The following is a 27,862-nucleotide window of genomic DNA, read 5'->3' as shown; positions in this document are numbered from 1 at the left end:
CCTGACACTAACTGGCTGACCCCAGGCAAGCACACATGAGCCACAAGTCCCCCCAAATGGTGAGTAGCTGCAGGGGCAGGGTAAATAACTGCTCCCAGACCCTACTGTACACTGGGCATGTGGCTCTTGGGGAGAGCCAGCACTGTAGGCGGGGGCTGATAATTGTTCCTGTCCCCACACTTTCCACAGGCTGTGCTCATTATGGAAGATAGCTCGCTGCTGAGGGTGACCAGGGAATCAAGGGAGGGTCATCTCAAGGAATGAGGCTTCCACTCAGGCCCTTATGCAGCTAGTCTGTGTGCAGCTATGCCCCCTCCCCCCCCCCCCCACAGTGATGGCTGAGTGGCACGGGAACATTACCCTTAGTGGGGCAAGAAACAAAGCAGCTCTGCCAAAGAACCCGTGGCAGCTGATTGCCCAGTATCTCCATGAGAGTTTCGTGGAGATCTCTGAAGCAGATTCCCATGAAGTGAGGGAGTCCATCAACACCCTGTTCCGCCGCTCTGCCTAGGCATGTGGTGGTACACACCTCACACAGACACAAGGCAGCCTTCTGCAAATCCCTCCGGCAAGCTCAGCACACAGAAACAAGCCAGCCTTCTCCAACCCTCCTCCCCACAACAGGTCGCTTCAGCAATTCCCAAAATCAAAGCCACTTACCAGGGGCCTCGTCTCCTGTTTCTGCTTCGCCAAGCTCTGAACGCTGTGACTGGCTAGCCCCCTCCAGGGTACACAAGAGCTCCTGGCTGCATGCATCTCTGAACAAGTCGTCCTCTGGCTCTGGGTCCCCCTCCCTCTCCGCAGCCTCATCCAAGATTTCCTCCTCCTGGCTCAGTCCACTCTTGACTGGCACGGAAGCCCCTGAAGTATCCACAGGACTCTTTGCAGTGGAGGTGGGGTCACCACTGAGTATCATGTCGAGCTCTTTGTAGAACCGGCATCTTGTGGGTGCAGCACTGGAGTGGCAGTTTGCCTCCCGCGCCTTGTGGTAGGCGTTCCACAGCTCCTTCACTTTGATCCTGCACTGCAATGTGTCCCGGTCATGACCCCTTTCCATCATGAAGCGTGATATCTGTCCGTAGGTATCATAATTCCTACAGCTGGAGCACAGCTAGGACTGGACAGCCTCCTCTCCCCAAACGCTGATGCGGTCCAGCAGCTCGGCATTGCTCCAAGCGGGGGATCGCCTGGTGTGTGGAGCAGCCATGGTCACCTGGAAAGATGCGCTGAGACCACCGCATGCCGAGCAAACAGGAAGGGGACTTTCAAAATTCCCAAGGAATTTAAAGGATAGGGCTGAAGGTTGGTCACCTGAGGGCAGGGCAGTAGAGTTCTAATCGATGACCAGAAAGGCGAGAACAGGCGTGTGGGACACCTCCTGGAGGCAGATCACAGCATTGTAATCGACCAGAGTGTCTACGCTGGCACCGTGGTGCTGTAGCCCTGGCGCAGAAAGCTGTACGCCTCTTGTTGGGGTGTTTGTTTTACAGCGCTTCAACTGCACAGTTTCTGCACACAAAGTGGCTTGGCAGTGTGTACACCTCGGGAGTTACACTGCAGAAAGCTGCTTTACTGCGCAGAAACTTGACAGCGTAAACAAGGCCTCAGATTGTCTTGAAAATTGCTGTGACTCATTTGAGTCTGGGGTCGGGTTAGTGGCCCAAATTTGAGGTCTTTAGAGCAAGGAATTAACGAGACACACAAACACCCCTAAATAGTCAGGTGACATTTACATGTTGTGGTTATTACAACTATTTTGTGCACACCTGGCGCTGAACAATGACTCTGATCCTCCCCAAACTGATGCCACCAGCTGGGATTGATCTCGGCACATGTCTGACCCCTTTAGGGTAACAGTGGTTGATACACAGGGCCCTGTAGCCCAGAGCCTGGTCTAAGGGTGGGAGAATTGGGGAATTCCCCGCCCCCAGCACACGTAGAGGCAGGAGGCCTGACCCCTGAAGGTGCTGTCAGAGAGACCAGCAAGGGGACAGAGGTGCAGCTAGTTCTGTAACCATGTCATGAGGCTTAGGTCAGGTGTAGCGAACTCCTGGTCTCCATTCAAACACTGAGCCTGCTCCACACAAACCACCCCTGACTTGCAAAATTTTATCACCTCATCACCCTTGCCCTGAGGATTCCTTCTGGGATGTTGCTTTCACTTACCCCTCACCAAGCCCTGGAGATCACTGGCATATCTGACACCAGACTGCTGACAATCCTCATGGCAAGGAGTCTGTGCCCTGCTACTGACACAACCAGCACAACTCAGCACTGAAATGAGGCATGATCGATCCCTCAAGTTACACCTGCACCTCTCCGCATATCACAGTGACAGCTCTGCCAATAGGCTCCAAATAATCCCCCCCACTAGTCATTACAGCTACACCGAGCACAGTGCATGCAGCTTTAGTGCATGCAGCCAATTCCCAGTGGTTATTGCCAGCTCCAAAGGGGCAGAGTTAAGGTTGTTTGGGTTTTTACCTTCACTATGGATTTCCTGGTTTTAGAGGTCTGAGTTTTGCTGAACTCAGCGTTCTGGAAGGGCAGGAGATAACACAGAGTTAAGGTTGCCTGGAGGTAACTAAGTTTTTGGTCAGTGAATAGCCATGAGGAAGGATTACAGGAAGGTGCCACTGTTTGTGTTGTGTTCCACAGATTTGAATTGCAGCATGTATCTGCCTGCACTGCAGCTGCATCCCTGTGTTCAGTGTAGCTGTACTGACCAGTGGAGAGAGTAGGGGGGACAGGGTCTCAGAGCTGTCACTGTGCTATGGAAGGACAGGAGATAATATCACCAGGCAGCTTGAACTCTGTGCTAACCAAGGTTTTGACAGTGAATTTTCTAGTTTTTTTTATATTTTTATTTTTTTTTAACAGAAAGGGAAACATTTGTTATAGGAGCTAGTGACCATTTACGTGGTTGTAGTTCTCACCTAGGTTTGCAGTTGCTACATGACTGTGCCTAGGTAATAACCAAAAGTTGAGTATAGTGCTTTTCCATTAGTAGACCTGAAAGAACATTACATCATTATCCCCATTTTACAGATCATAGAATCATAGAATATCAGGGTTGGAAGGGACCTCAGGAGGTCATCTAGTCCAACCCCCTGCACAAAGCAGGACCAATTCCAACTAAATCATCCCAGCTAGGGCTTTGTCAAGCCTGACCTTAAAAACCTCTAAGGAAGGAGATTCCACCACCTCCCTAGGTAACCCATTCCAGTGCTTCACCACCCTCCTAGTGAAAAAGTTTTTCCTAATATCCAACCTAAACCTCCCCCACTGCAACTTGAGACCATTACTCCTTGTTCTGTCATCAGGTATCACTGAGAACAGTCTAGATCCATCCTCTTTGGAACTCCCTTTCAGGTAGTTGAAAGCAGCTATCAAATCCCCCCTCATTCTTCTCTTCTGCAGACTAAACAATCCCAGTTCCCTCAACCTCTCCTCGTAAGTCATGTGCTCCCTAATCATTTTTGTTGCCCTCCGCTGGACTCTTTCCAATTTTTCCACATCCTTCTTGTAGTGTGGGGCCCAAAACTGGACACAGTACTCCAGATGAGGCCTCACCAATGTTGAATAGAGGGGAACGATCATGTCCCTCGATCTGCTGGCAATGCGCCTACTTATGCAGCCCAAAATGCCATTAGCCTTCTTGGCAACAAGAGCACATTGTTGACTCATATCCAGCTTCTCGTTCACTGTAATCCCTAGGTCCTTTTCTGCAGAACTGCTTCCTAGCCGTTCGGTCCCTAGTCTGTAACAGTGCATGGGATTCTTCCATCCTAAGTGCAGGACTCTGCACTTGTCCTTGTTGAACCTCATCAGATTTCTTTTGGCCCAATCCTCTAATTTGTCTAGGTCCCTCTGTATCCTATCCCTACCCTCCAGCATGTCTACCACTCCTCCCAGTTTAGTGTCATCTGTAAACTTGCTGAAAGTGCAGTCCACGCCATCCTCCAGATCATTAATGAAGATATTGAACAAAACCGACCCTTGGGGCACTCCGCTTGAAACCGGCTGCCAACTAGACATGGAGCCATTGACCACTACCCATTGAGCCCGACAATCTAGCCAGCTTTCTATCCACCTTATAGTCCATTCATCCAGCCCATACTTCTTTAACTTGCTGGCAAGAATACTGTGGGAGACCATATCAAAAGCTTTGCTAAAGTCAAGGAATAACACATCCACTGCTTTCCCCTCATCCACAGACCCAGTTATCTCCTCATAGAAGGCAATTAGGTTAGTCAGGCATGACTTGCCCTTGGTGAATCCATGCTGACTGTTCCTGATCACTTTCCTCTCCTCTAAGTGCTTCAGAATTGATTCCTTGAGGACCTGCTCCACGATTTTTCCAGGGACTGAGGTGAGGCTGACTGGCTTGTAGTTCCCCGGATCCTCCTTCTTCCCTTTTTAAAAGATGGGCACTACATTAGCCTTTTTCCAGTCATCCGGGACCTCCCCCGATCGCCATGATTTTTCAAAGATAATGGCCAATGGCTCTGCAATCACATCCGCCAACTCCTTTAGCACCCTCGAATGCAGCGCATCCGGCCCCATGGACTTGTGCTCGTCCAGTTTTTCTAAATAGTCCCGAACCACTTCTTTCTCCACAAAGGGCTGGTCACCTCCTCCCCATGCTGTGCTGCCCAGTGCAGCAGTCTGGGAGCTGACCTTGTTTGTGAAGACAGATGCAAAAAAAGCATTGAGTACATTAGCTTTTTCCACATCCTCAGTCACTAGGTTGCCTCCCTCATTCAGTAAGGGGCCCACACTTTCCTTGACCACCTTCTTGTTGCTAACATACCTGAAGAAACCCTTCTTGTTACTCTTAACATCTCTTGCTAGCTGCAACTCCAAGTGTGATTTGGCCTTCCTGATTTCACTCCTGCATGCCTGAGTAATATTTTTATACTCCTCCCTGGTCATTTGTCCAATCTTCCACTTCTTGTAAGCTTCTTTTTTGCATTTAAGATCAGCAAGGATTTCACTGTTTAGCCAAGCTGGTCGCCTGCCATATTTACTATTCTTTCTACACATCGGGATGGTTTTTTCCTGCAACCTCAATAAGGATTCTTTAAAATACAGCCAGCTCTCCTGAACTCCTTTCCCCTTCATATTATTCTCCCAGGGGATCCTGCCCATCAGTTCCCTGAGGGAGTCAAAGTCTGCTTTTCTGAAGTCCAGGGTCCGTATTCTGCTGCTCTCCTTTCTTCCTTGTGTCAGGATCCTGAACTCGACCATCTCATGGTCACTGCCTCCCAGGTTCCCATCCACTTTTGCTTCCCCTACTAATTCTTCCCGGTTTGTGAGCAGCAGGTCTAGAAGAGCTCTGCCCCTAGTTGGTTCCTCCAGCACTTGCACCAGGAAATTGTCCCCTACATTTTCCAAAAACTTCCTGGATTGTCTGTACACCGCTGTATTGCTCTCCCAGCCGATATCAGGGTGATTAAAGTCTCCCATGAGAACCAGGGCCTGCGATCTAGTAACTTCTGCTAGTTGGCGGAAGAAAGCCTCATCCACCTCATCCCCCTGGTCTGGTGATCTATAGCAGACTCCCACCACGACATCACCCTTGTTGCTCACACTTCTAAACTTAATCCAGAGACTCTCAGGTTTTTCTGCAGTTTCATACCGGAGCTCTGAGCAGTCATACTCCTCTCTTACATACAATGCAACTCCCCGACCTTTTCTGCCCTGTACTGTCCTTCCTGAACAGTTTATATCCATCCATGACAGTACTCCAGTCATGTGAGTTATCCCACCAAGTCTCTGTTATTACAATCACATCATAATTCCTTGACTGTGCCAGGACTTCCAGTTCTCCCTGCTTGTTTCCCAGGCTTCTTGCATTTGTGTATAGGCACTTAAGATAACTCGCTGATTGTCCCGCTTTCCCAGTCTGAGACAGGAGTCCTCCCCTCTTGCACTCTCCTGCTCGTGCTTCCTCCCGGTATCCCATTTCCCCACTTACCTCAGGGCTTTGGTCTCCTTCCCCCGGTGAACCTAGTTTAAAGCCCTCCTCACTAGGTTAGCCATCCTGCCTGCCAAGATGCTCTTCTCTCTCTTCATTAGGTGGAGCCCGTCTCTGCCTAGCACTCCTCCTTCTTGGAACACCATCCCACGGTCGAAGAACTCAAAGCCTTCTCTCCGACACCACCTGCGTAGCCATTCATTGACTTCCACAATTCGACGGTCTCTACCCAGGCCTTTTCCCTGCACAGGGAGGATGGACGAGAACACCACTTGCGCTTCAAACTCCTTTATCCTTCTTCCCAGAGCCACATAGTCTGCAGTGATCCGCTCAAGTTCATTCTTGGCAGTATCATTGGTGCCCACGTGGAGAAGCAGGAAGGGGTAGCGATCCGAGGGCTTGATGAGTCTCGGCAGTCTCTCCATCACATCGTAAATCCTAGCTCCTGGCAAGCAGCAGACCTCTCGGTTTTCTCGGTCGGGGCGACAGATAGATGACTCAGTCCTCCTGAGGAGGGAGTCCCCAGCTACCACCACCCTCCTCCTTCTCTTGGGAGCAGATGGGAAACTGAGGCACAGAGCAGAGACGTGAGTTGCCCAAGGTCACCCAGCAGCTCAGTGGCAGAGCGAGGAATAGTCCCAGTCCTGGGAACTCTCTGTTAGGCCACTCAGTTGCTCTTTGGTTGCTCACTGCCCCTCCCCCTGTACCTTCTGTGATAGTGCAATGGGGATAACGGTCGTGCTTTGCAATGTTTGCAGTGTGTAGCTCGTAACAGGGCTGGTGAGAGAAATCTCATCCCACGTCTCTGCCCCAACACCTTGACAGTTTTATTATACAGCAGGTACTCTAAGCGTGTGAGAGGAGACTCGTGTGTCTGTCTCCTTCTCCACCATCCCCCACAACATATAGCTCCCCTCTGCCCTGCGTTTCTGGGGCCCTACATCACAGGCAGCAGCCTACTGGTGGGCCACACAGTACCTCGGTTATGTGAGCTACACACTGAGCTGGGCTCCTCACCCCAACTACCAGGCCTAGCTAGACCCTCTGCCCCCCGGTCCAGCCTGACTTCCCCAGCCATGTTGCAGGCTCACCCAATCCAACTCCACCTCCCCCACACAGTCTGGCAACCCCACACGGGGGTGATGTGTATTTTAACTGTTCATTTCCTGCGTTTCAGATGTTTACATTTCCACCATATTCAGCCCCCACCCCACTCCCCGTGATCACAGATTACATGAGGGGGTTAGACACCCCAAGAGTGGCAGGGGATCCCAGATCCCAGGACATACAGTGGGAAGAAAAAGGAATTCAGAGCCCTGCAAAAGGGTAGGGCTCCACCAGATCCCAGAGTGGGGAAGGGGAGAATTTGGGGCTGACAGGACTCCCTGCCCCTAAACGCACAACTTTTAATGTCACCCCTCACAATATCAAATCCCTCCCATCCCACTCCTTTCCCTTACCTGAGGAGGCCTCAACCCTTTTTTCCTCTCCTTTCACCCATTCCAATTTATCCCCCTCCCCATTATACCCACATTCCTTGCTGCAGACCCAACCCCTGTTCCCATCTCCTCTTCCATCCCCATCACCCCTCCCAGCGAGTGTTTGCCGTGTAATTTATTTTCTTTTCAAATATAGTTTCAGCATGTTCCGAATTATCTCCTGGATACAGATTACATCTCAAAAAAGAAAAACAAAATCAAAACAAAAAACAAAAAATCCATCCACCTTGAAATAGGCCTTGTCTACACTGCCAACTTTTGTTGACAAAAGTTACGCTGACAATCAAAAAGTGCTATAATAATGTAACCTTTCTGCCAGTTGGAGTGGGCAGCAAGAAGCATCGGGTTCAATATCTAGGGGGTTCCTTTTCAACGATATAACCAAAACCGGCTTGAGCTCCCGCCCAGTAACGTGGGAAAATTTTACTCTACCCTCTGGGCACTTCTAAGAGGCAATTCTTCCCCTCTCGCAAGCACAGAGTCTGAGATAGAAATAGTTTCTTTAATAAAAGTAACCTAGCATTAATCTGAGAAAACAGCTCAAGCGATTTTCATAAACACAAAAGCATGAGCAAGACACCCTCCCCAGAGTGTGCTGGGTAGTGTCCTTTGCTTCAGGTTCTTGAGTCCAACAACCCAGTTCTTGTAGTGTGCCCCCCGTTTAACCCACCACTCACAGTTGTTGTACCTGGTCAGCACAGACCCAGAGTTCATAGGTACATCTGTGTGCATTCTGCTCCTGCCATGAGCGGGGGAAAGGGGGTAAATGCACCCGCCAGCCACCTGTCTGCTGCTCACAATGGCCGACCCCCTGGCCGCCTGCATGCTGGTCCCGCCGGCCGCCTGCTCACTGCTCCCATTGGCCACCCCTGCTGACCGCCTGCCCGCTGCTCCTGTTGGCCAACTGCTCCCTGTTCCCACCTGCCACCCCCACTGTGTCGCTGCTCCCACCGCCGGATTAAGATCATTTTATTTCAGTTTAGCTCATCAGTAAAAGTGTGATCTGGTGCAGAAGGCATTACCTTAACCCTGCATTTTTTTGTTATCTAATGTCTGTATTTTGTGGGTGTGAGTGTGGGTGTGTTTCCTGTCTCTCAGAGGAGTCCAGTTTTCTGCTGCCAACTTCTGCGTTCTGGAAGGATACAAGGCAGGGCCAAGGCAACTTGAACTCCCCAGTAACAAAGTTTTTTGGTAGTGAATTAATTTAATGTTTGTCTATACCGGGGCGGGCAAACTTTTTGGCCTGACGGCTGCATCGGGTTTCAGAAATTGTATGGAGGGCCGGTTAGGGGAGGCTGTGCCTCCCCAAACAGCCAGGTGTGGCCCAGCCCTGCCCCCTATCTGACCCCTCCTGCTTCTCGCCCCCTGATGGCCCCTCTGGGACTCCTGCCCCATCCAACCCCCCCTGTTCCCTGATGGCCCCCCTGGAACCCCTGCCCTATCCACCCCCCCTGCTCTCTGTCCCCTGACCAGCCCCAGATCTCCCACCCCTAACTGCCCCCTGCCGCCCCATCTAACCCCACCTCTCCTTCCTAACTGCCCCCCCGGGATCCCTGCCCCATCCAACCCCCCTGTTCCCTGGCCTCTGACCACCCTGGCCTCTGACCACCCCCCAAACTCCCCTGCTCTCTCTCCAACCCCCCTCCCACGCTCCCTGCCCCCTTACCGCGCTGCCTGGAGCACCAGTGGCTGGCAGTGCGGCTGCACCACGACAGGCACCGTGCCACCCAGCTTGAGCCAGCCGCGCAGCACAGAGCACTGGGTCAGGCCATGGCTCTGCAGCGGTGCTGCCCCAGGAGCTCACAGCCCAGCTGCCCAGAGCATTGCACCGGCGGTGCAGTGAGCTGAGGCTGCGGGGGAGGGGAAACAGTGGGGAAGGGGTCGGGGGCTAGCCTCCTGGGCCAGGAACTCAGGGGCCGGGCAGAACGGTCCTGCGGGTCGGATGTGGCCCACAGGCTGTAGTTTGCCCACCTCTGGTCTATACATACACATGCACTGGTTACAATGAAGTAGTGCAAAACCCTATATGGACACTCTTAAATGGTTTGGAAATGGCTTATATTAATGTAGCTTGAGTTGATTCCTTCTTGATATGAAAGTGTCCACACGGGGGTTTGCACTGGTTTAAAAAAAAACACTTTAACGAAACTGGAGCAAGTTTGTGCATAGAACAGCCCTGACATTAAGATTAATTATATCAAATTGGAATCTGGACAGTTTAACTAATCCACCATATCCATGGACTCACATTCAATTCTCAGTTTAATAGGAAATGGCTTTTGAGAACTGTGTAATAAAACTTTTGATTCATTACGGGGCACTGTAGGATTATCACAAGTTCCTTTATTTCTTCTGTAGGTTTGGGCTCTGCTCCTGCCATCTCTGTGGAGGGACATCAGGATGGAGGAATCCGGGTTGTGTGTCGATCAGCCGGATGGTACCCAGAGCCCAAGGCTCAGTGGAGAGATCTCCAGGGGCAGCTCTTACCATCAGTCTCTGAAAACATATCCCCAGAGGCCAATGGCCTGTTTCAAACAGAGATTGCCATTGTTCTAACAGAAGAGTCCAATCAGAAAGTGTCCTGCTGTGTCAGGAACCCCCGACTCAACCAGGAGAGAGAGTCAGAGATTTCCATAGCAGGTCAGTGCCCGTCCCTGCCGCACATGGATAGACTGAGACGTTGCAGACATGGGCAGAGAGTATTTATCATTGTGTCTCCTGTTTATTGGCCTGAACCTTCAATGTGCTGAGCACATCTTGTAAAGTCCTGAATAACCTCAATTCTCTTTGGATATGTCTACACTGCAATTCAAAACCCGCTGGTGACCCAGGCCAGCTGGCTCAGGCTAAGGGCCTGTTAAATTGTGGTATAGATGTCTGAGCTTGGGCTGGACCCTGCTACATGCACTAACAATTCCATGCTGTGCTTTGATCTACCCCACTTTAAAACGGGAACAGATCAAAGTGCACCAGGGAACTTTTAATGCAGTGCAGCAGGGTGCACACAGCCAGTTAGTGCGCAGCAGGCCAGTGCACAGTGGATTTACACCCCAGCCTGCCGCGCACTAACTGTGCCTATAGACGAGCCACCGTAGAGCAAGGTGGGTGAGTTGTGCCTGCTGCCTTAGGGAGACGCCTCCCTCTCAGTTCTGGGGTTCTTGTGTATTCAGATTCTGGATTCTAAGAAATAAAGTCATGATACACTGCAACCTTCCAGCAGGAGTATTTATGCTTGTATCTCACTTTGTGTGTGTGTGTGTGCGCGCATGCGCGCACACACTGTGATCATCACAATTCTCTGTGGGGGTGGGGGAGAGAATTCTCCTTTGTTCTCAGTGAGAGTTGTGGGTGCTAAATATTTATGAAAATCTGGGTAATAAAGTCATTTTTCCTGACTAGCACAAGAGATCCCTGAATATGGCCTGTGCATTGCTACTTAGATTACATCTGAAAATACCAGCAATAAAAGTTCAGGCCCAAAATATGCAGAAACAAAATCTTACCTAAGAGCACCTTAATTTTTAGAAAAAAAGGTCCTGATTTTGTGTAGTTATCTACCAAATAACTTGGTTACTATTGAATGAATATTTCAGCACTATAATAGTAAGAATGTTATATTTGTAAAGCACTAGTTGTCTGAGGTCTCATAATGCTGCACTGCTGGTTATCCTATGATATGTCCAGTATTACCTGATTGTTATGTTCACAGCACACACGGAGAGTTAGAAACAAAACATAAATACTGTTCCTGAAAGGCTGCAATGTCACACTGCTTTATTGCTAAGAATCCAGAACTCTAACATGCCACAGCCAAATACAGAGAGAGATAAAGCAGGCTGCTCCCTAAGGCAGAGAGGCAGAACCAAACCTACCCTGCTCTAGACTGGCTTTTTGCAGACTGACTGCAGAGGATCCAGATGTACAATCCCTACAGAGCCCCTTAGCCTGCAAGTAGGACCAGGAATCCCCTCAGGATTTCAAGTGTCAGCTTGTAATTTTTACACAGTTTTCAATACATCGCACTAATCACTTAGGAAGGACCCTCTAGTCAGCCATTGCTCCAAGGCCCAGGGAAGAGGACTCTGGAGGAATTATTACTCTGAATCTCTAGGCTCAACTTTTGTTTTTATTAAAATCCCGCATTAACATATTTTGGGCCAGATTCATTCATATGGCTGAGGAGAGTCGGGGGTGTCAGGAAGCTGGTCACAACTCTCTGATTCTAAGGGATACTCTGCACTGGCTGCACCTTTGGGATCACTTAGAGCAACATAGGGAATGCCTGAACTTATGTCAGTGGGGGATAGGAGTGGCATAATGGAGCTGCACCCTACCCCCAACATGCCCCCTCCCATTTATTAACCATGTTCAGTAACCAGGCTAAAGCTTGGGCTCTCACTAGTTTAATAATAAAGCACAAAGCAGCCACATGTCCCTGTGTATTTCACTGTGAGATTCTTTTAACTAGTCACAATGTCACCTTTGTCAATGTCCTGCCTTCATTCTGCGCGTTTGCTCCCAAGTCAATGGCACTTTCTCTTGCAGAGCTGTTTTCCCCGCGAGTCAATCCCTGGATGGTGGCTCTGGGGATGATCCTGGCTCTCCTTCCCCTGGCCAGTTACTGCTTCTGGAGGCAGCACAGAGCAAAAGGTGAAGTAACAAGAGGCGGGAACTTGGTGAGAGAGAGAGACAGAGATTTAAAAAAAAAAAAACGATGAGGAGTCCTTGTGCATCTTAGAGACTAACAAATTTATTTGGGCATAAGCTTTCGTGGGTTAGAACCCACTTCATCAGATGCATGCAGTGAAAATACAGGAGCAGGTATATATACACAGTACATGAAAAGATGGGAGCTGCCTTACCAAGTGGGGGTCAGTCTAATGAGACAATTCAATTAACAGCAGGAGACCAAGGGAGGAAAAATCACTTTTGTAGTGATAATGAGAGTGGCCCATTTCAAACAGTTGACAAGAAGGTGTGAGTAACAGTAGGGGGAAATTAGTATGGGGGAAATTAGGTTTTGTAATGACCCATCCACTCCCAGTCTTTATTCAGGCCTAGTTTGATGGTGTCCAGTTTGCAAATTAATTCCAGTTCTGCAGTTTCACGTTGGAGTCTGTTTTTGAAGGGTTTTTTGTTGAAGAATTGCCACTTTTAGGTCTGTTATTGAGTGACCAGAGAGATTGAAGTGTTCTCCTACTGGTTTTTGAATGTTATAATTCCTGATGTCAGATTTGTGTCCATTTATAAATAAATGAATAAAGAGCCCCCTCCTACACCAAAACTCCATCCTGGAGCCTGCACCCTGAGCCTCCTCCTGCACCCCAACCCCCTGTCCCATCTGTGGCCCCATCCCAGAGCCCATACCCCCAGCTGGAGCCCACACCCCAACTCCCTGCCCAGCCCTGAGCTGCCTCCTGCACTCCAAACCCCTTGCCCCCAGCCTGGAGCCCTCTCCTGCACCCCAAACCCCTCATCCCAAGCCCACACTTTCAGACAGAGCCCTCACCTCCTCCCACACCTCAACCCCCTGCCCCATCGCACACTCTGAACCCCTCATTTCTGGCACCACTCCAGAGCCTAGGGGAAGCCCCGAGCCTCTATGCTCCGCCCCCTGCCTGTAAGGCTGTGTATGGCCCCCGACTATTTTTTTCTGTGGGTCAGCAGCCCCTGATAGAAAAAAGGTTCCCCACCCCTGCTTTAAGAGATACGTTATGTGGGTTGAGTCCATGTTTAGGTGACAGGGATTAATCATTTTGAGTTGTATGTAAAAGTCATGTATGTGCCCAGAGAGAGCTATGTTGGGCGCATTTCCAAGCACTGAACAATCAGAACAATTAACTGTCACTGTCTTGTTCCGTGGGCGTTTCAGAGAACTCTCCGCACCAGCTGCACTGGTGAGCTGTGGCTAGGATGCTGTAGTAACACAAACACACTCAGGATTTGCACGGCTGGTCTGACACGCTGCTCACACTGGGCACAAGATGCTCTAGCTCAGGCTGTGCTCAGCAGTGATAGTGACCTGAGCATCCAGCTTAGGAAGGGCACCTCCACCCCATTCTTTGCTGGGACACCCACTATCTACCAAGCCCCTAGGAGCTGGGGCCTTTCAAGGGATGGGCACAGAGGGCACCAGACAGGGAACTCGATAAACAGAGACCTCCCTTCCCACAACAGCCATATCTGATGTGAGTGGGTCTAGTTCTCAAGCAGCAAGGTCGGCTGCTATGACCCATAGAGGCCACAGCCTGTGGGGACAGGTTGAACCACCCATCACTGCAGTCCAGTCCCAGGCAGCAGGGGCGCAGAGGGCAGAGGCCTCCACAGACAGACGTATCTGTGTGACCCATTTGTCTGGCTCTTTGTCTCTCTGTCTCATAACTACAGCGGAGCTGCGTTCAACAGTAATAGGAACTTCACCATACACGTGATGGAATGAAATCCAACCTCTCGCCCTTTTCTCTCTCCATGTCGCACTGCCACAGATGAGCTGTGCAGGGGAAGGGGCCTGAGCAGCTCTGTCTAGCAGCCCACATGGGCCAGGCTCATTGCTGGAGACTTGTCCAGTATTTAACAGGATCTCTCACTTGGGATCCCCCCTTCCACAGCCATGTAAAGAGGGAAGGGGCAGGATTTCACCCTCAGTGACCATGTGCTGTGTGTTTGTGTTTGCTCTCCTATCCAGGAGGCGTTTCCTATCGGGGGAGGGGAGGGGAGGGAAAGGGAAATGTATCTCCTCTCTCCCTTCCTGTTTTAGCATAAAAGTGGTCACTCTGTATTTGGATGGAGGGAATTGAATTCACTCTTCCTCACCCCAGCAACCTTTGATGAGAGGTAGCTGCCCCACTGCCTTCTGCCCCAGTATCTGCCATTGCCCCACTGCCGCCCTCCCCAGTATCAGTCCTTGCATCCAGTTGTGCGGGAGAAGCACAGAAGTTGGATGTTTCTGTTAAAATGATGAGCAGTGAGATAATTACAAATGGTGACAATTAAATTGTCATCGATCAGGCTTTAATGTCAGCATCCCAGCCCCACTTGATAAGTGTGAGCAGCAAACAGCGCTTCCTGCAGACTCAGGCAGATCGCTCTGGGCTGGAGCACTGCTTACACCCAGGTCACTTGCTCAGTGCTATCTTCATACCCAGAAAGGCCGGACACCTTTTAATAAATGGAGCGTGAGATTTTCACCCATCCTTCAACCCCTTTATGGTCAGCAAAAGGACCAAAACAGCGTAACTGGGCTCCAAAAGGCCTGGATCCAGCTAGGGGAGGATTCGCTCCAGTGCAGGCACAGCAGAGAACAGCTGTGGGCTGCCCTCTGAGGACCCACTTACAAGCCCTATTGTAGGGGTGTAGGGAAGATGGGACTGGGAACAAGAGGGGGGTGTCAGGGCGGGGCCACAGCGCACGCAGGGCCGGCTCCAGGGTTTTGGCCGCCCCAAGCAGCCAAAACCAAAAAAAAAAAAAAGCCGCGATCGCGATCTAAAAAAAGCCGCGATCGCGATCTGCGGCGGCAATTCCGTGGGAGGTCCTTCACTCCCAGGCGGAGTGAGGGACCGTCCGCCGAATTGCCGCCGAATACCTGGAACTGCCGCCCCTGTCCGGAACGGCCGCCCCAAGCACCTGCTTGAGAAGCTGGTGCCTGGAGCCGGCCCTGAGCGCACGTTGCTGGAGAGATTCTGGGCCGTGTTGCTGCCCATATGCGCCCAGGGAAATGCTGCTGTAACTAAAGGCACAAGCTAAGCCAGAAAAACTCACTCTTATTATGGAATAAGTGTATTCATATGGAGCATTACGCTGGTATAACGTGAGTGGTTTAAATGCCCAACTTATTTTACACTGGTGTAACTTTGCCCTGCAGACAAGCCCTGAGTTACAGCGGGGGCTGCTTTCGCATCCAGAGCGCCCGGGATCAGGAGGATACGGGGCAGCGCTTAAAGCTGCCTGAGCCCTCAAGTGCCCCTGGGCTGCAGTTTCTGAGCACAGAATCTCACCCTGATCACATTGAGCAGAGCTCTTCACAGACCTGACCACAGTGATACTCAGATCTTTTTCCTGAGTATTTTAAAGCCAATAACCTGCATGCATAGGTCTGATTATCCGTGTAATGTGCATTACCTCACATTGATCAACACTGAATTTCATCAGCCATCATGTTATCCACGCACAGTCCCTCTGAAATAACTCAGACTTCTTTGGTAACCTAAATAATTGTGTGTCATCTGCAAATTTTGCCACTTCAGGGTTATCCTTTGTTCCAAGTCACTGATAAATAGCCCAGGGGTTCTCAAACTTCATTGCACCGCGACCCCCTTCTGACAACAAAAATTACTACATGACCCCAGGAGGGGGGACCAAAGCCTGAGCCCACTGAGCCCCGCCCCCTGGGTGCGGGTGGGGCCAAGGCCAAAGCTGAATCCCAAGGGCTTCCGTCCCAGACATGGGGCCTGTAATCTGAGCCCCAGTGCCCAGGGCTGAAGCCCTTGGGCTTCAGCTTCAGCCCCAGGTGTGGGACTCGGGCTTCGGGACCAGGCCCCAGCAACTCTAAGGCAGCCCTGGCGACCCCATTAAAACAGGGCCGCAATCCACTTTGGGGTCTTGACCCACAGTTTGAGAACCGCTGAAATAGACTAAACACCAGTCCTAATACCTGACTTTGAGGCACCCCACTGCTAACCTTTTTCCATATGAAAATTGACCATTTATTCCTGCTCTTTGTTTTCTGTCATTTAGCTGGTTTCTGATCCAGGACAATACTTTACCTCTCACCCCATGATGACTTAGGCTATGTCTGCACTGCAGAGCTTCTAACGCTACAGCTGTACCAATGCAGCCGTGCCACTGTAAGATCTCTAGTGGAGCCACTCTGTGCCGACGGGAGAGAGTTCTCCCATCAGCATAATGATTCACCTCCAGCGGGCGGAGGTAGCTATGTGGGCAGGAGAGTTTCTCCCACCGACATAGCACTGTGCACACTAACACTTATGCCAGTGTAACTTATGTTGCTCAGGGGGTGGCATATTCACACCTCTGAATGACATAAATTTTGGAGCCATAAGTGGTAGTGTGGACAGCTTTCGTTTCCTTAAAAACTTTTTGTGAGGAACTTTTTCAAAAACTTTTTGAAAGTCCACATCAATTATGCCATTGGGTTCTCCTATGTGCCATACTGTACTGACATACTCAGTGACATTTTAATAGATTAGTGAGACAAGCCTAGTCTATTCTAGGAACTGATATTGGTATAGCTACATTTTTCTGGAGTGTGGATCCACACCCCTGAGAGATGTAGTTTATATTTACCAAGCTAACCCCTGGTGTAGACAGTGCTAGGTCGACGGAAGAATCAACCTAGCTACTGACTTTGGGGGAGGTGGGTTACCTGTGACCATGGGAGAATCCCTCCCCTCAGCGTAGGGAGTGTCTATGCTGAAGCCCCACAGCAGCAGTGGTGCAGCTGCACTGCTGTAGGGGTTTAAGTGTAGACATACCCACAGTTTTCTTTTCCAGCTGTGCTAGTTGGACTTTTCCCCACCATTCTCATACAGCTGATTTAGAATTCTGGTTTAGTTCTTGTTTCAGCCAGTTTACCAGGCACTGACGTAAGGCTCACTGGGCTGTAACTCTCAGAATTACTCCGGCCAAATTTTTAAAGCTGGGTACAACATTCCCAACCCTCTGAATCTCCAGAAGTGTAGCTGATTTTAATGAGTGATGCGTATGATTGTTAGCAGCTCAGCCATATCGCTCTGACGTCATTTCAGAACTCTTGGGCATTTGGCACCTGGCAGGGATCTACGCTGCTCATGGTGGCTGCTGGCTCTTTAACTTATCAGTTGTTCCAATATCTCCTCTTCACACTCAATCCCTGATATTCATTTCATGAACAGAGCAGCTCCAGGGCAGGTCCCTCCCCTACATTATCTGTGGTGAAAACTGATGCAAAGAAATCAGTCAGTCTCTCAGCATTGTCCTTACCCTCCGCAATTGCTCCCTTTCCCCCCCTGCTGATCCAGGGGACCCATCGTTTCTCTCACAGGCTTCCTGATTCTGATGGACTGAAATAATTCCTGGGTATTTGTTTTATATCTCTGGCTGTTCACTCTGCTAATTCCATTTAGCCTCCTAATTCCCATCATGCACTTCACCTGATGTACTTTATGCTCCTTTCTGCGGGCTTCACAGGGTTAATATTTTCCACTTGCTGAGGGATCCCTGTTTGGCTCTACCACCTCTTGTGCCTGGTTAGGTGGGGTTACAATATTCCTCCCCTTGCTAATTCCTTTGCTGCTCAGGAGGTGCCGGGCTCTGGTTGCTGATGTAGCCTCCAGGCTGAGTCTAAGGATTTTAACTTCCCTGCTTTAAAGTCTTTTTGACTCTCTTCTCTTCTGCAAGATAATGTGATAATTTAGGGTGACCAAACAGCAAGTGTGAAAAATCGGGATAGGGGGTGGGGGGTAATAGGTGCCTATATAAGACAAAGCCCCAAATATCGAGAATGTCCCTATAAAATCGGGACATCTGGTCACTTTATGTGATATTGACTCATTTCTCTTTGTTTTATTTTTAGACAAACTCCAGGCTGAGCTCAGTAAGTTCCATTCCCCCCTGTATCACCCTGTGTGACACTGTCTCCTGCTCAGCGTGTCGGTGTTCAGGGGCGTTCTCACCCCTCTGTCTGTGTTTGGTTGCAGGGTGGAGACGCGCCCAGATCTACGCAGGTACTGTACATACCACTGATGTTTTATCCATGGTGAGACCCTCCTTCCCCTGGGAGCTCTCTGGTCCTTTCCCTGCACAGAGCATTTTCCTATGACATTCAATAGGCTGGAAAAAGCAATATCACTAGGGGCAGATGGAAAGGGGCAGGTGACACCCCAGGTTTATTGCAGAGCAGGGACATGCCCCCTTTGGGAAAGGGCTGATTGGTGAGGGAATACTGCCCCCTGGTGTCACTTTTCCAGGGCGGTACCTGGGCTCTGCAGGATGGACATTCTTATCTGGCCATCATTTGCATTGAACTGCTCAGCTCCCTTCCCAGCAGCAGGGTTTCTATGCTCAGACCAGGCTTTAGCACAATTTCCTTCTAGCGTAACAGGCCCAGACAGCAGCTGTTCAGTGTCTCCCTGGATTTGGGGGGAGGGAGGCCCTGTCCCCACTGCAAGGGCAGACACGGTTTTATAACCAGCTTGTGACACTCCCCTGACCCAACTGCAACAAATTGTGCCCATGCGGCAGCTTTTCTGCCTCACAGCCGTGGCTGAGCTGTGTGTGTGCCGGGCTGGTGCAACCACTAGGCAAACTAGGCGGCCGCCTAGGGCACCAAGTGGTTGGGGGCACAAAAAAGCGCGCTCAGGGGAGGCGGTGGAGTGGAGGTGAGCTGGGGCAGGAGGGCACAGGGAGGGCTGCCCGCAGCAAGTAACGGGGGGAGAGGGAACGTGCAGGGGAACCGCTCCCCGCCCCAGCTCATCTCCGCTCCGCCTTCTCCCCTGAGTATCCCGCCCCCGCTCTAATTCTCCTCCCCTCCCAGGCTTGCCGCACCAAACAGCTGATTGGCACTGGAAGCCTGGGAGGCGGGAGAAGTGGAGTGGCACCAGCGTGCTCAGGGGAGAAGGCGAAGCGGAGGTGAGCTGGGGAGGGGAGCTGCCGCAGGGGGCCCCCTGGGCGGAGTGGGGGCGGAGAGCTGCTGCAGGGGGGGCACCGCAGGGCTGGGAGTTGCCACAGGAGGGGCTCCCCTGCTCCGCCCCATGGCCCCAGCCCCCACTCCCCTGAAGACTGCAGCCAGGCCCGACCCTGCACTCACCACATGGTAAGTGGAGCGACCTGGCCCCAGCCTGCTCCGCTCCCCGGGCTCCCAGCTGCGCTACCGGCGAGTGCTGGGGGGCGGTTCCCACCTCTCTCCTCCCCCCAAGCCTGGGAGTCAGGGGAGCAGAGCAGGCTGGGGTCCCAGGCCTCCGCAGGGGAGCTGTGTGGGGCCCTGCCCCAGGCCTCCGTGGGGGACGGCGGGCTGGCCACTTCCTGCGGGAAGTGGAGTGACCCAGCCCCAGCCTGCTCTGATCCCCTGGCTCCCAGGCTTGGAGTCAGGGGAGCGGAGCAGGCTGGGGCCGGTTCACTCCACTTCCCGTAGGAAGTGGCCTGTCTCCCTCCCCTCCCACCCCCCGCAGAGGCCTGGGGCAGGGCCCAACACAGCCCCCTCCCCGTGGAGGCTTGGGGCCCCACACAGCCCCCCCCGTGGGGGGGCTGCATAGGGCACCAAAATAGCTAGGGACGGCCTGGTGCATGCTGGGAGAGTCTGGGCAGCTCCAGCAGTGATCAGGGAGCCCAGGGGACATGCACACACATTGCAGCACCACTGGCCCACGGGTCCATGAACTCCGAGGTATCCTACTGCACAGAGCTGGGAGGGAGGGGGGCACCCAGGGCAGTTACACAAACACCACTGAGGGTCCTGTTAGGGTCGCCACCTCTGAGGTGCAACAAAACAGGAAATCTGCCTGCTTCATGTACACCACCTGTCCCCTCACCCGGGCACTGTCACCCCATCCAAATCCCGGGAGAGGGCACCAGCCCCCAGAGGCTCCTGCTCCTGGACTGCCCCAAGTACTAGCCTCACCAAGCAGGACATGACGCCAGATCTACCCCACTGCCCCCAGCGGTGACCCCCACAGCCAGTACGTGCACACTGGTGACTGAGCCCTGAGCTCCCCATCTCACTCACTGCTCCAAGCTGCCCCGTCTCTGCAGCTCCCAGGCACTCTGGACCCAGAGCTCCCTTTGCGTAGTCACCAGCACCCCGCAGCTCCCCCGCTACAGCCACTGACACACCTGGGACTGGTCATGTCCTGGGCAGACTCACAGATTTCCCAGGAGAGTAACATGGACAAAGGGACAATTCTGGGAAAACCTGGACAGGAAGGGTTGCCAACTTTCTAATCTCACAAAACCGAACACCCCTGCCCTGCCCCTGCCCTGAGGCCCTGCCCCTGCCCTTCCCCTTCTCCAAGTCCCCAGCCTTGCTCACTCCATCCCCCCTCCCTCTGTCGTTCACTCTCCCCCACCCTTAGTCACTTTCACTGGGCTGGGGCAGGGGTTTGGGATGCAGGAGGGGGGTTAGGGCTCCGGCTGGGGATGCGGGCTCTGGGGTGGGGCTGGGGATGAGGGGTTTGGGGTGAAGGAGGGGGGTTAGGGCTCCGGCTGGGGGTGTGGGCTCTGGGGTGGGGCTGGGGATGAGGGGTTTGGGGTGAAGTAAAGGGCTCCGGGCTGGGGCAGGGGGTTGGGGTGTTGGTGGGAGTGAGTGGTGTGGGCTCCAGGAGGGAGCTTGGGTGCGGGAGGAGACTCCAGGCTGGGGCAGGGGGTTGGGAGTGTGGGAGGGGGTGCGTGAGGGGGATCAGGGTCCCGGCAGCACTTACCACGGTATTGTAGTTACCAGGCAAGGTACTAACAAACTTCACCAGGACTTTATTTTTAAAGTGGAAACCTCTTTACCAAGCTGCTGCTGCACCCTCGGTAGCTCTCACTCAGCCTCCTCAACTCCTCTCCCTCCTTCCTGTTTCCTGTCCTTTCAGACTCCCAACAGCTAGTGCTCCCAGTTCTAATAATTACAAACAACATCTAAACACCACATTCCCTCCTCTCTTAAGAAACTCTCCCAATTAAAATAAACATTGGTGTTCTAACCACAGGAACAAATAGGAAACAAGACACTATACTGTTGGCAGAAATATTACACTGAAAACACTGTAGATACTACATAACATAGTCTCTAGTCCAGACAGGTGGTCGTCTGGGTCTGACAAACCATCTCTCAAGCCCCGATTCCAGTGCAATGTCTTGTTGTGTTGGTTCTACTGTGAAGTCATCCAGTGCAGACTGGGTGTTGGCATAATCGCCTCTTGGTGCATAGGCAGGTGCAAGATAAGAAGCATTCCATACCCGCCCATCAGAAAGTCGATAGATGTAAGGTCCCTTCTTCTCTATGCTTTTAAGAGGAGCGTGAATTTATGGTCCCCTTTGCGTAAAATTCCAGGTTTTCGTATTCTAACGAAGGAACCACACTCAAACTTTGGTTCCTTAACACCCCACCGCTTGTCTGTGAAAGCCTTAGACTTTGCTTGGTTCCGTTCAAATGTTTTTTTCACATCATCCTCGGTTGGGGCCTCAGGTCGTGCCTTTAACAATCCAGCAATGTTCAGTTTAGTATTCATCTGTTTCCCATGTAGTAACTCTGCGGATGATCTTTGCATTGTGGCATGTCGTGTAGCCCAGTATGCTTGCAAGAAATCGGTAGAGAAGGGTATCCACAATCGCCCTTCCAGTTTAGCCGTTTGCAAACTCTCTTTCAAACTTCTGTTAAACCATTCGATTTCCCCATTGGCTTGAGGGTAATATAGGGATGACCTTCTGTGTAAAACGTTCCTCTCTGCTAGAAAAGTTTCAAACTCCAGGGAAGTAAATTGGCGGCCGCTTCCAGGAGCCGCACAGAGCTAGGGCAGGCAGGGAGCCTGCCTTAGCCCCGGCCCCCGCTGCGCCACTGACCAGACTTTTAACGTCCCAGTCAGCAGTGCCAACCGGAGCCACCAGGGTCCCTTTTCGACCAGGCGTTCCAATCAAAAACCAGTCGCCTGGCAACCCTATGGACAGGTGCCAGCCCTAGGTCCTGTCTACACGGCCCAGTAACACCTTGCTGAGCCAGGTACAGGCAGCCAAGTGCCAGCCCAGGCCCCTGGCAGGGACGCTGAGCTGCCAGCTGCCATGGTCACTAACAGTGTTAACCCTTGGAGCCGGGTCCAGAGCGTCACTGCTCTGAGAGTTAGAAAATGTTTCCTCATCTCCAGCCTCAGTCTTCCTTGCTGCATATTGTGCCCATTGCTCCTTAGACAGACCCTCGCCCTGCCCGCTGGGGGCACTGGCTGTGTCACCAAGTGTGAGCATCACTGTTCCTGCACTGAATGGCTGGCGGCGCTGGGCTGGCTCAGGGGGGCAGTGAGGGCAGCTGGGCAGGGCCGGCTCCAGGCACCAGCGTAGCAAAGCTGGTGCTTGGGGCGGCACATGGAAGGGGGCGGCATGTCCGGATCTTCGGCGGTAATTCAGCGGCGGGTCCCTCACTCCGTCTCGGGGGGAAGGACCTGCCGCCGAAGAAGCGGCGACGGTAGAGTCGTGGCGGAAGTGCCGCAGATCGTGATCGCGGCTTTTTTTTTTTTTTTTTGGCTGCTTGGGGCGGCAAAAACCCTGGAACTGGCCCTGCAGCTGGGGCCTTTCACGCCCCAGTCACTGATCTCAGCCCAGGCTGAGAGTCCAGTTCCCAGCAGACAGGAGCTCACATCGTAACTCACATTAACGGCAGCCTCACCGGCCACCTCCGCAGGGAGGTCAAGGCCTGAACGGCCCCAGGGACGATTCCTCCCCAGGGAGAGGCTCCAGCAGGTGTCAGGGCTGAGCCACGTTGGCAGGACAGTGGGGGGCTCACACGGCCGCTGTGACGTCCTCGTACCCTCGATATACAGAGCTCCAGCAGCCGGGGTGTAAACCCCACTCGTACCCCCAGCACTGAACTCACTGACACTGCCCCAAGGGCCCCTCTCCTCCTGGGGTTGGGGGCTGAGTAAGTGGCACTGGAAGAGTGGGGCCAGGGGCCATGGCCAATCACTTTTACCAATGGGAGGGCTATTCCCTCCCACTTTTTACCAGCTGTAAGGGTGAGCGACGAGGGGGGAGGGGGCCGAGAGGAGCGACCAGTGGGTCAGTGTGTTGGGGGGAAGAGGTGGTGTGAGGGTGGGGGCTCAGGGAGAAGGGGCGGTGTGAGAGCGGGGGTTCAGGGAGAAGGGGTGGTGCGGGGGCAGGAGCTTGTGAAAAAGGGCCGGCATGAGAGGGTGGGGCCATGGTTTGGGCACCGTTTACCCCTCTACTTTTAGGGCACTTCCATCACTCCTGGGGAGAGTACCATCCCGGATCCTGATCCCCGGGCACATCTGTGTATTTCCCGGGTGCACAGAGCTTTCTGGGTGGAGACACTTTCACACTAACCCAGGAACCTGTGCTGGGAGGCCCTAGTGCCCAGGAGGCCAAGGGCTCTTGCTCCCCTGCCCTGGGGGTGAAGGGAGGGGCCCTGGGGCTGCTGTTCCCCATCCCAGGAAGGGGGTGAAGGGGACGTGGACACAGACAATGTCCCCACTTGCGCTGTGACGGGCAGACCTGGCTCCATCCTGGGCTTCAGAGCCTGAGCTCCAGCCTGAGCCTGAACGTCTATGCGGCTATTTTTAATTCCAAAGAGGGAGCCCCGCAAGCCTGAATCTGTCCAGCCCGTTCCAAGACTCGCTTCTGCAGGCTGTGTTGTAGAAGGACCCAAAGTGTCTCCAGAGTCTGGGTGTGAAAGTTGCCAGCGTGTCTGACCCAGGGCTGGTTAATGAGAGCGAGGGGGGCGGCTGGCGCAGTCGTTAGATGGAGACACCTGAGCCCCTGGGGCTCTGAGACGGTCTCTGTGACCATTATCTGCTCTGGGAGACACCCATGTGCCGCTGCAGGAGGCCACTCACAGCATCCATGGCACAAATGGCTCTGGGCAGAGAGTTCGGGCTGGAGACGAGTCTCAATTTTCAGCCTGATTTGTGGGGGTGAGATCACAGGCCCAGGGGGCATTTGTCTGCAAAGGGCAAATTAAACAGCAGCTCTGGAGTGTCCTGAACCTGGCCTGCCTGTAACTGCGTTTCTGGGGATGTTGACAGTCACTCACTGCAGGTCACTGGGATTCGGGCTCCTAAGTTGCTCAGACAGGTTTGCAGTGGAGCTGGGTGAAATGTTTTGGACAAATAGTTTATTTGCTGCAAAATTATATTTCGGGTCAACAGAAACTATTCGCGAATCCACGTCGAGTTTGCTGTCGAGTTTCAATTAAGAGAAAAAGGTGCTGCTGCTTCCCCTCTAGCCTTTAGCCCAGCGGCTGGGCCCTCAGCTGGGAGCCCCAGGTTCAATCCCCCCATGTGATGCCAGGAGGGCTCAAAGCGCTGGGATCCGAGTGACATCCCCCTATGTCTAAACACTGCCATGGGCACTGGGCCAGAGCGTGGGAGTGAGAACGACTCTGCAGCCCAGTGGGTCGGGCCCCCACCTGGGAGCCCAGAGTCCAGCTCCCCTGCTCCAGTGCCCCTGTAATTATTGATCCATAACCCCAGTGATGGGAGGGGTTACGGCCCCTGGCACAGCAGTGTCTCAGGCCGTGTCTGCTGGGGTTTCCTTGCACCGATGTAGCTGCACCGGTGCAAACCCCTAGTGCAAACGCGCTGTGTGGGTGTGAACTGGGACTGGCCCCTGGTGCAGCTTCTCCCAGATGGAGGGGGCAGGAAGTGGGGAGATGCCCCCTTCCCTACTGCCCTGGCCTCATTAGCAACAGCCTATTAGTGCGCATTTATACCCCCCCAGAATCTTCCACTCTAATGCCCCCCAAGTGAGCCCAACCCAGACCACTGCTCCCCTGGGGGTGGGGCTGGGCCCGGCGAGGGGAGGGGCTGGCTGTGGGGTTTTCCTGGCTGGAAGGTGGTGCACATGGGGCCTGCCAGCATGGAGAGTCCCAGCTGCTCCCCCTGGGGCAGGGCTGCACCCCCAGTGTGTGTGGGAACAGCACCGACCTGCTCTGAGCCAGAAACCAACCACACATGGCCCGAAAGCAACAGAGATTCCCAGGGGCCTGCCTCTCCCTCACCCCCCTCTGGCTCTTGCCCCTCCCTTATCCTTCCCTCACCCCTGTGAGGGACCCTGCATCTATTCTGACCCCTCACCAACATCCCTCCCTCTCTTCTCACTCCCTTTCTGCTCCCCTGGGCCCCTGCCCCTCTACTCCCACTTTGCCTCCTTGGCACGTGCCCCTGCCCTCCACCCCTCTCTGCCCCGCTGGAACTCACCCGTCCCTTCTCCCCCTGTCCTACTGGCACCTTCCCCTCTCCCCCAAACATCCTCTGCATCCTGGAGCCCACCCATCACTTCACACCCCTGCTATGTCCTGGCATCCACCTCTCCCCTTTCCCTCCTCTATGCCATGTCTCCCCCCCCTCCCCCCACCCCCCCCCCCCCCCCCGCGCCCTCCCACTCCCACCCCCCCCCCCCCCACCCTCTGATAGCCACACCATTCCTCACCTCCTCTGCTGTCCTGGCTTTTGCCCTTCTTACACCCCTCAGCCCTCCTGGCACCTGCCCCTCTCCCCGCCCTCTCTGACCCCTGGCACCCATCCCTTCCCTCACCCCCCTGTGCCCACCCTTCCTCTAGCCCCACTCTGACCCCCTGGCACCTGGCCTTCCCCTTACCCCCACACCCTTCTGCTGCCTACCCCTTTCTTCCCTCCCCCTGCCCCTCAACACCTGACACCCCCCTTGTCCCCTTCCTTCCTGTTGCCCACCCCCTCACCACCCTCTGCCCCACTGAGTCCGCTCTCCTCTCACCCCTCTGCCACCATCACCCATGCCACCTTCTCTTTATTTCTCACCCCTGCCCCTCTCCTCCCCCTCTGGCTCCGTGACAACTGCACCCCTCACCACCCCTCCAGTCCCCTGGTGCCAGCTCCTCCTCTGCCCCAAGTCCCAGCTCTACCCTTGCCCCATCTTCCTCCCTGGTGCCTGCTGTTTCCTTTGCCCCCTCTGCCTGCCTGGTGCAAGTCCCTTCCCTCACCCCCCTTTGGGACCCCTGGTCTCAGCCCTTCCCCGCATCTCAGCACTGCCCCACCCCTCACCTCTCCTCCTGACCTCTGCGTCCCACCCCTCCCTTCATCTTTCCTCTGCCACCCTGGTGCCCACATTTCCCTTCACACCCCTCTGCCCCCCTAGGTCCCGCCCTTCTCCACACCCCTCTCTGTGCGCCCCTTCTGCTCACCTGCTCCTTCAACCCCCATTCTGCCCATTTGGCACCAGTGCCTGCCCATTTGCTCCCCCTCATGGTTCCACCTGCCCCACTCCTCATCATCTCACCGCCTGGCAGCTCACCCTCCCCTTGATTTCCCCTGCCCCATTGGAGCTCCCCATTCCCTCACACCCCTCTGCCCCCTGGTGCCTGCCCCATCCCTTGCCCCTTCAGCCTCCTGGGGTCTGTCCCCTTCTTCTCCCATGGAGCCCACCCCTCCCCTCTCCCCCTGCAGCCCCCTGGAACCTGCCCCTCCATTCACCCCCCTCTGTCCTGCTGGTGCCCGTCCCTTCCCTTGTCCCCCCATTGCCCTTGTGCCCACCCCTCCCCTATGTCCCTCCCTCCACCCCCTCTGCTCCTGTCACCTCCCCCTCCCCTTTCCTCTCCCAGCATCTACTTGTCCCCTCCCCCGCCTCCAGCTTCTCACCCTCCCCCCGCTCCTCCTGCCCTTTCAACCCATTGTTTCCTCACAGGCAACAACCCCCCTCCCCCCCCGCAGCGATTAACGGGGGCGCAGGTTAATTTCCCTTTGATCCCAGTGACCAGCCCCTGCCCCCGGCTCTGACTCTGTGACTCTCTCCCCAGTGGACGTGACTCTGGATCCAGACACAGCAAATCCCTGTCTCGTCCTGTCTGAGGATCGGAAATGTGTGAGATATGGAGACAAACGCCAGGATCTGCCCAACAACCCTGAGAGATTTGATAAATATCCCATTGTCCTGGGCACTGAGGGGTTCGCGGGCGGGAGGCGTTACTGGGAGGTGGAGGTGGGAGACAAGACAAGATGGACTCTGGGGGTTTGTAGGGAATCTGTGGAAAGAAAGGGGGAGAGCTTTCTCTCACCTGTGTATGGATACTGGGCTGTGCGGCTGTGGGATGGGGAATACGAGGCCGTCACCTCCCCCTCGACCCCCCTCCCCATGAGTGTCAGGCCCAGCCGGGTGGGGATTTTCCTGGACTATGAGGCGGGCGAGGTCTCATTTTACAATGTGACTGACAGGTCCCATCTCTTCACTTTCACTGGCACCTTCTCCGGGACGCTCCACCCTTATTTCAATCCCTCTCTCAACGCTGGGGGTACAAACGCGGCTCCCCTGATAATCTGCCCGGTCCCAGCTCAGGCCGGAGGGAATCTCTGTCCCTGACAGTGACCCCGCGGCACAGACTGTCCCCTCCCAGCGCTGCTGCTCTTCCCGTCCCCAGTGGTGGGCGCCAGTTACTGCAGCAACGGGACTTTTTGTGCTGACCAGACGCTGCCAGTTTTTTCCCCGTTCAACTGGAGATTCCAGTCGAAAAACAGACACCTGGGAACCCCCAGCCCTCACCTTCCCCGTCCCTTGCCCCAGGGGTAGCAGATGGGGTGGATGGGGTCATTTACCCCTGTCAGAATTTTCTACCCCTAAACGTAAAATATGAAAGAAAAAAGATTATTCTAATTTAGAAAATATTATTATAACAAGGTGTAAATACAAGAACATTTTAATTTACATTTCAACAGTA

At 53.6% G+C, this 27,862-nt stretch overlaps 1 protein-coding gene across 1 annotated transcript in view; it reads left to right on the top strand.

The window, feature by feature from the left end:
* LOC112125111 (butyrophilin subfamily 1 member A1-like) overlaps positions 1-27,573 on the top strand; it is a 30,620-nt gene extending 3,047 nt beyond the window's left edge. The window contains exons 2-6 of the mRNA XM_026662351.2: positions 9,838-10,119; positions 12,025-12,129; positions 18,050-18,070; positions 18,174-18,200; positions 26,948-27,573. Of these exons, the coding sequence (XP_026518136.1) occupies positions 9,838-10,119; positions 12,025-12,129; positions 18,050-18,070; positions 18,174-18,200; positions 26,948-27,507 (995 nt within the window). The 3' untranslated portion in view covers positions 27,508-27,573. The remainder of the gene's footprint in view (positions 1-9,837; positions 10,120-12,024; positions 12,130-18,049; positions 18,071-18,173; positions 18,201-26,947) is intronic.
* Positions 27,574-27,862: the final 289 nt, after the last annotated feature.

The sequence above is a fragment of the Terrapene carolina genome, unplaced genomic scaffold, assembly GCF_002925995.2.
Source record: "Terrapene carolina triunguis isolate 2854851 unplaced genomic scaffold, T_m_triunguis-2.0 Scaffold26364, whole genome shotgun sequence".
NCBI classification, from domain to species: domain Eukaryota; kingdom Metazoa; phylum Chordata; order Testudines; family Emydidae; genus Terrapene; species Terrapene triunguis.
This window is presented reverse-complemented; position numbering and strand designations above follow the sequence as displayed.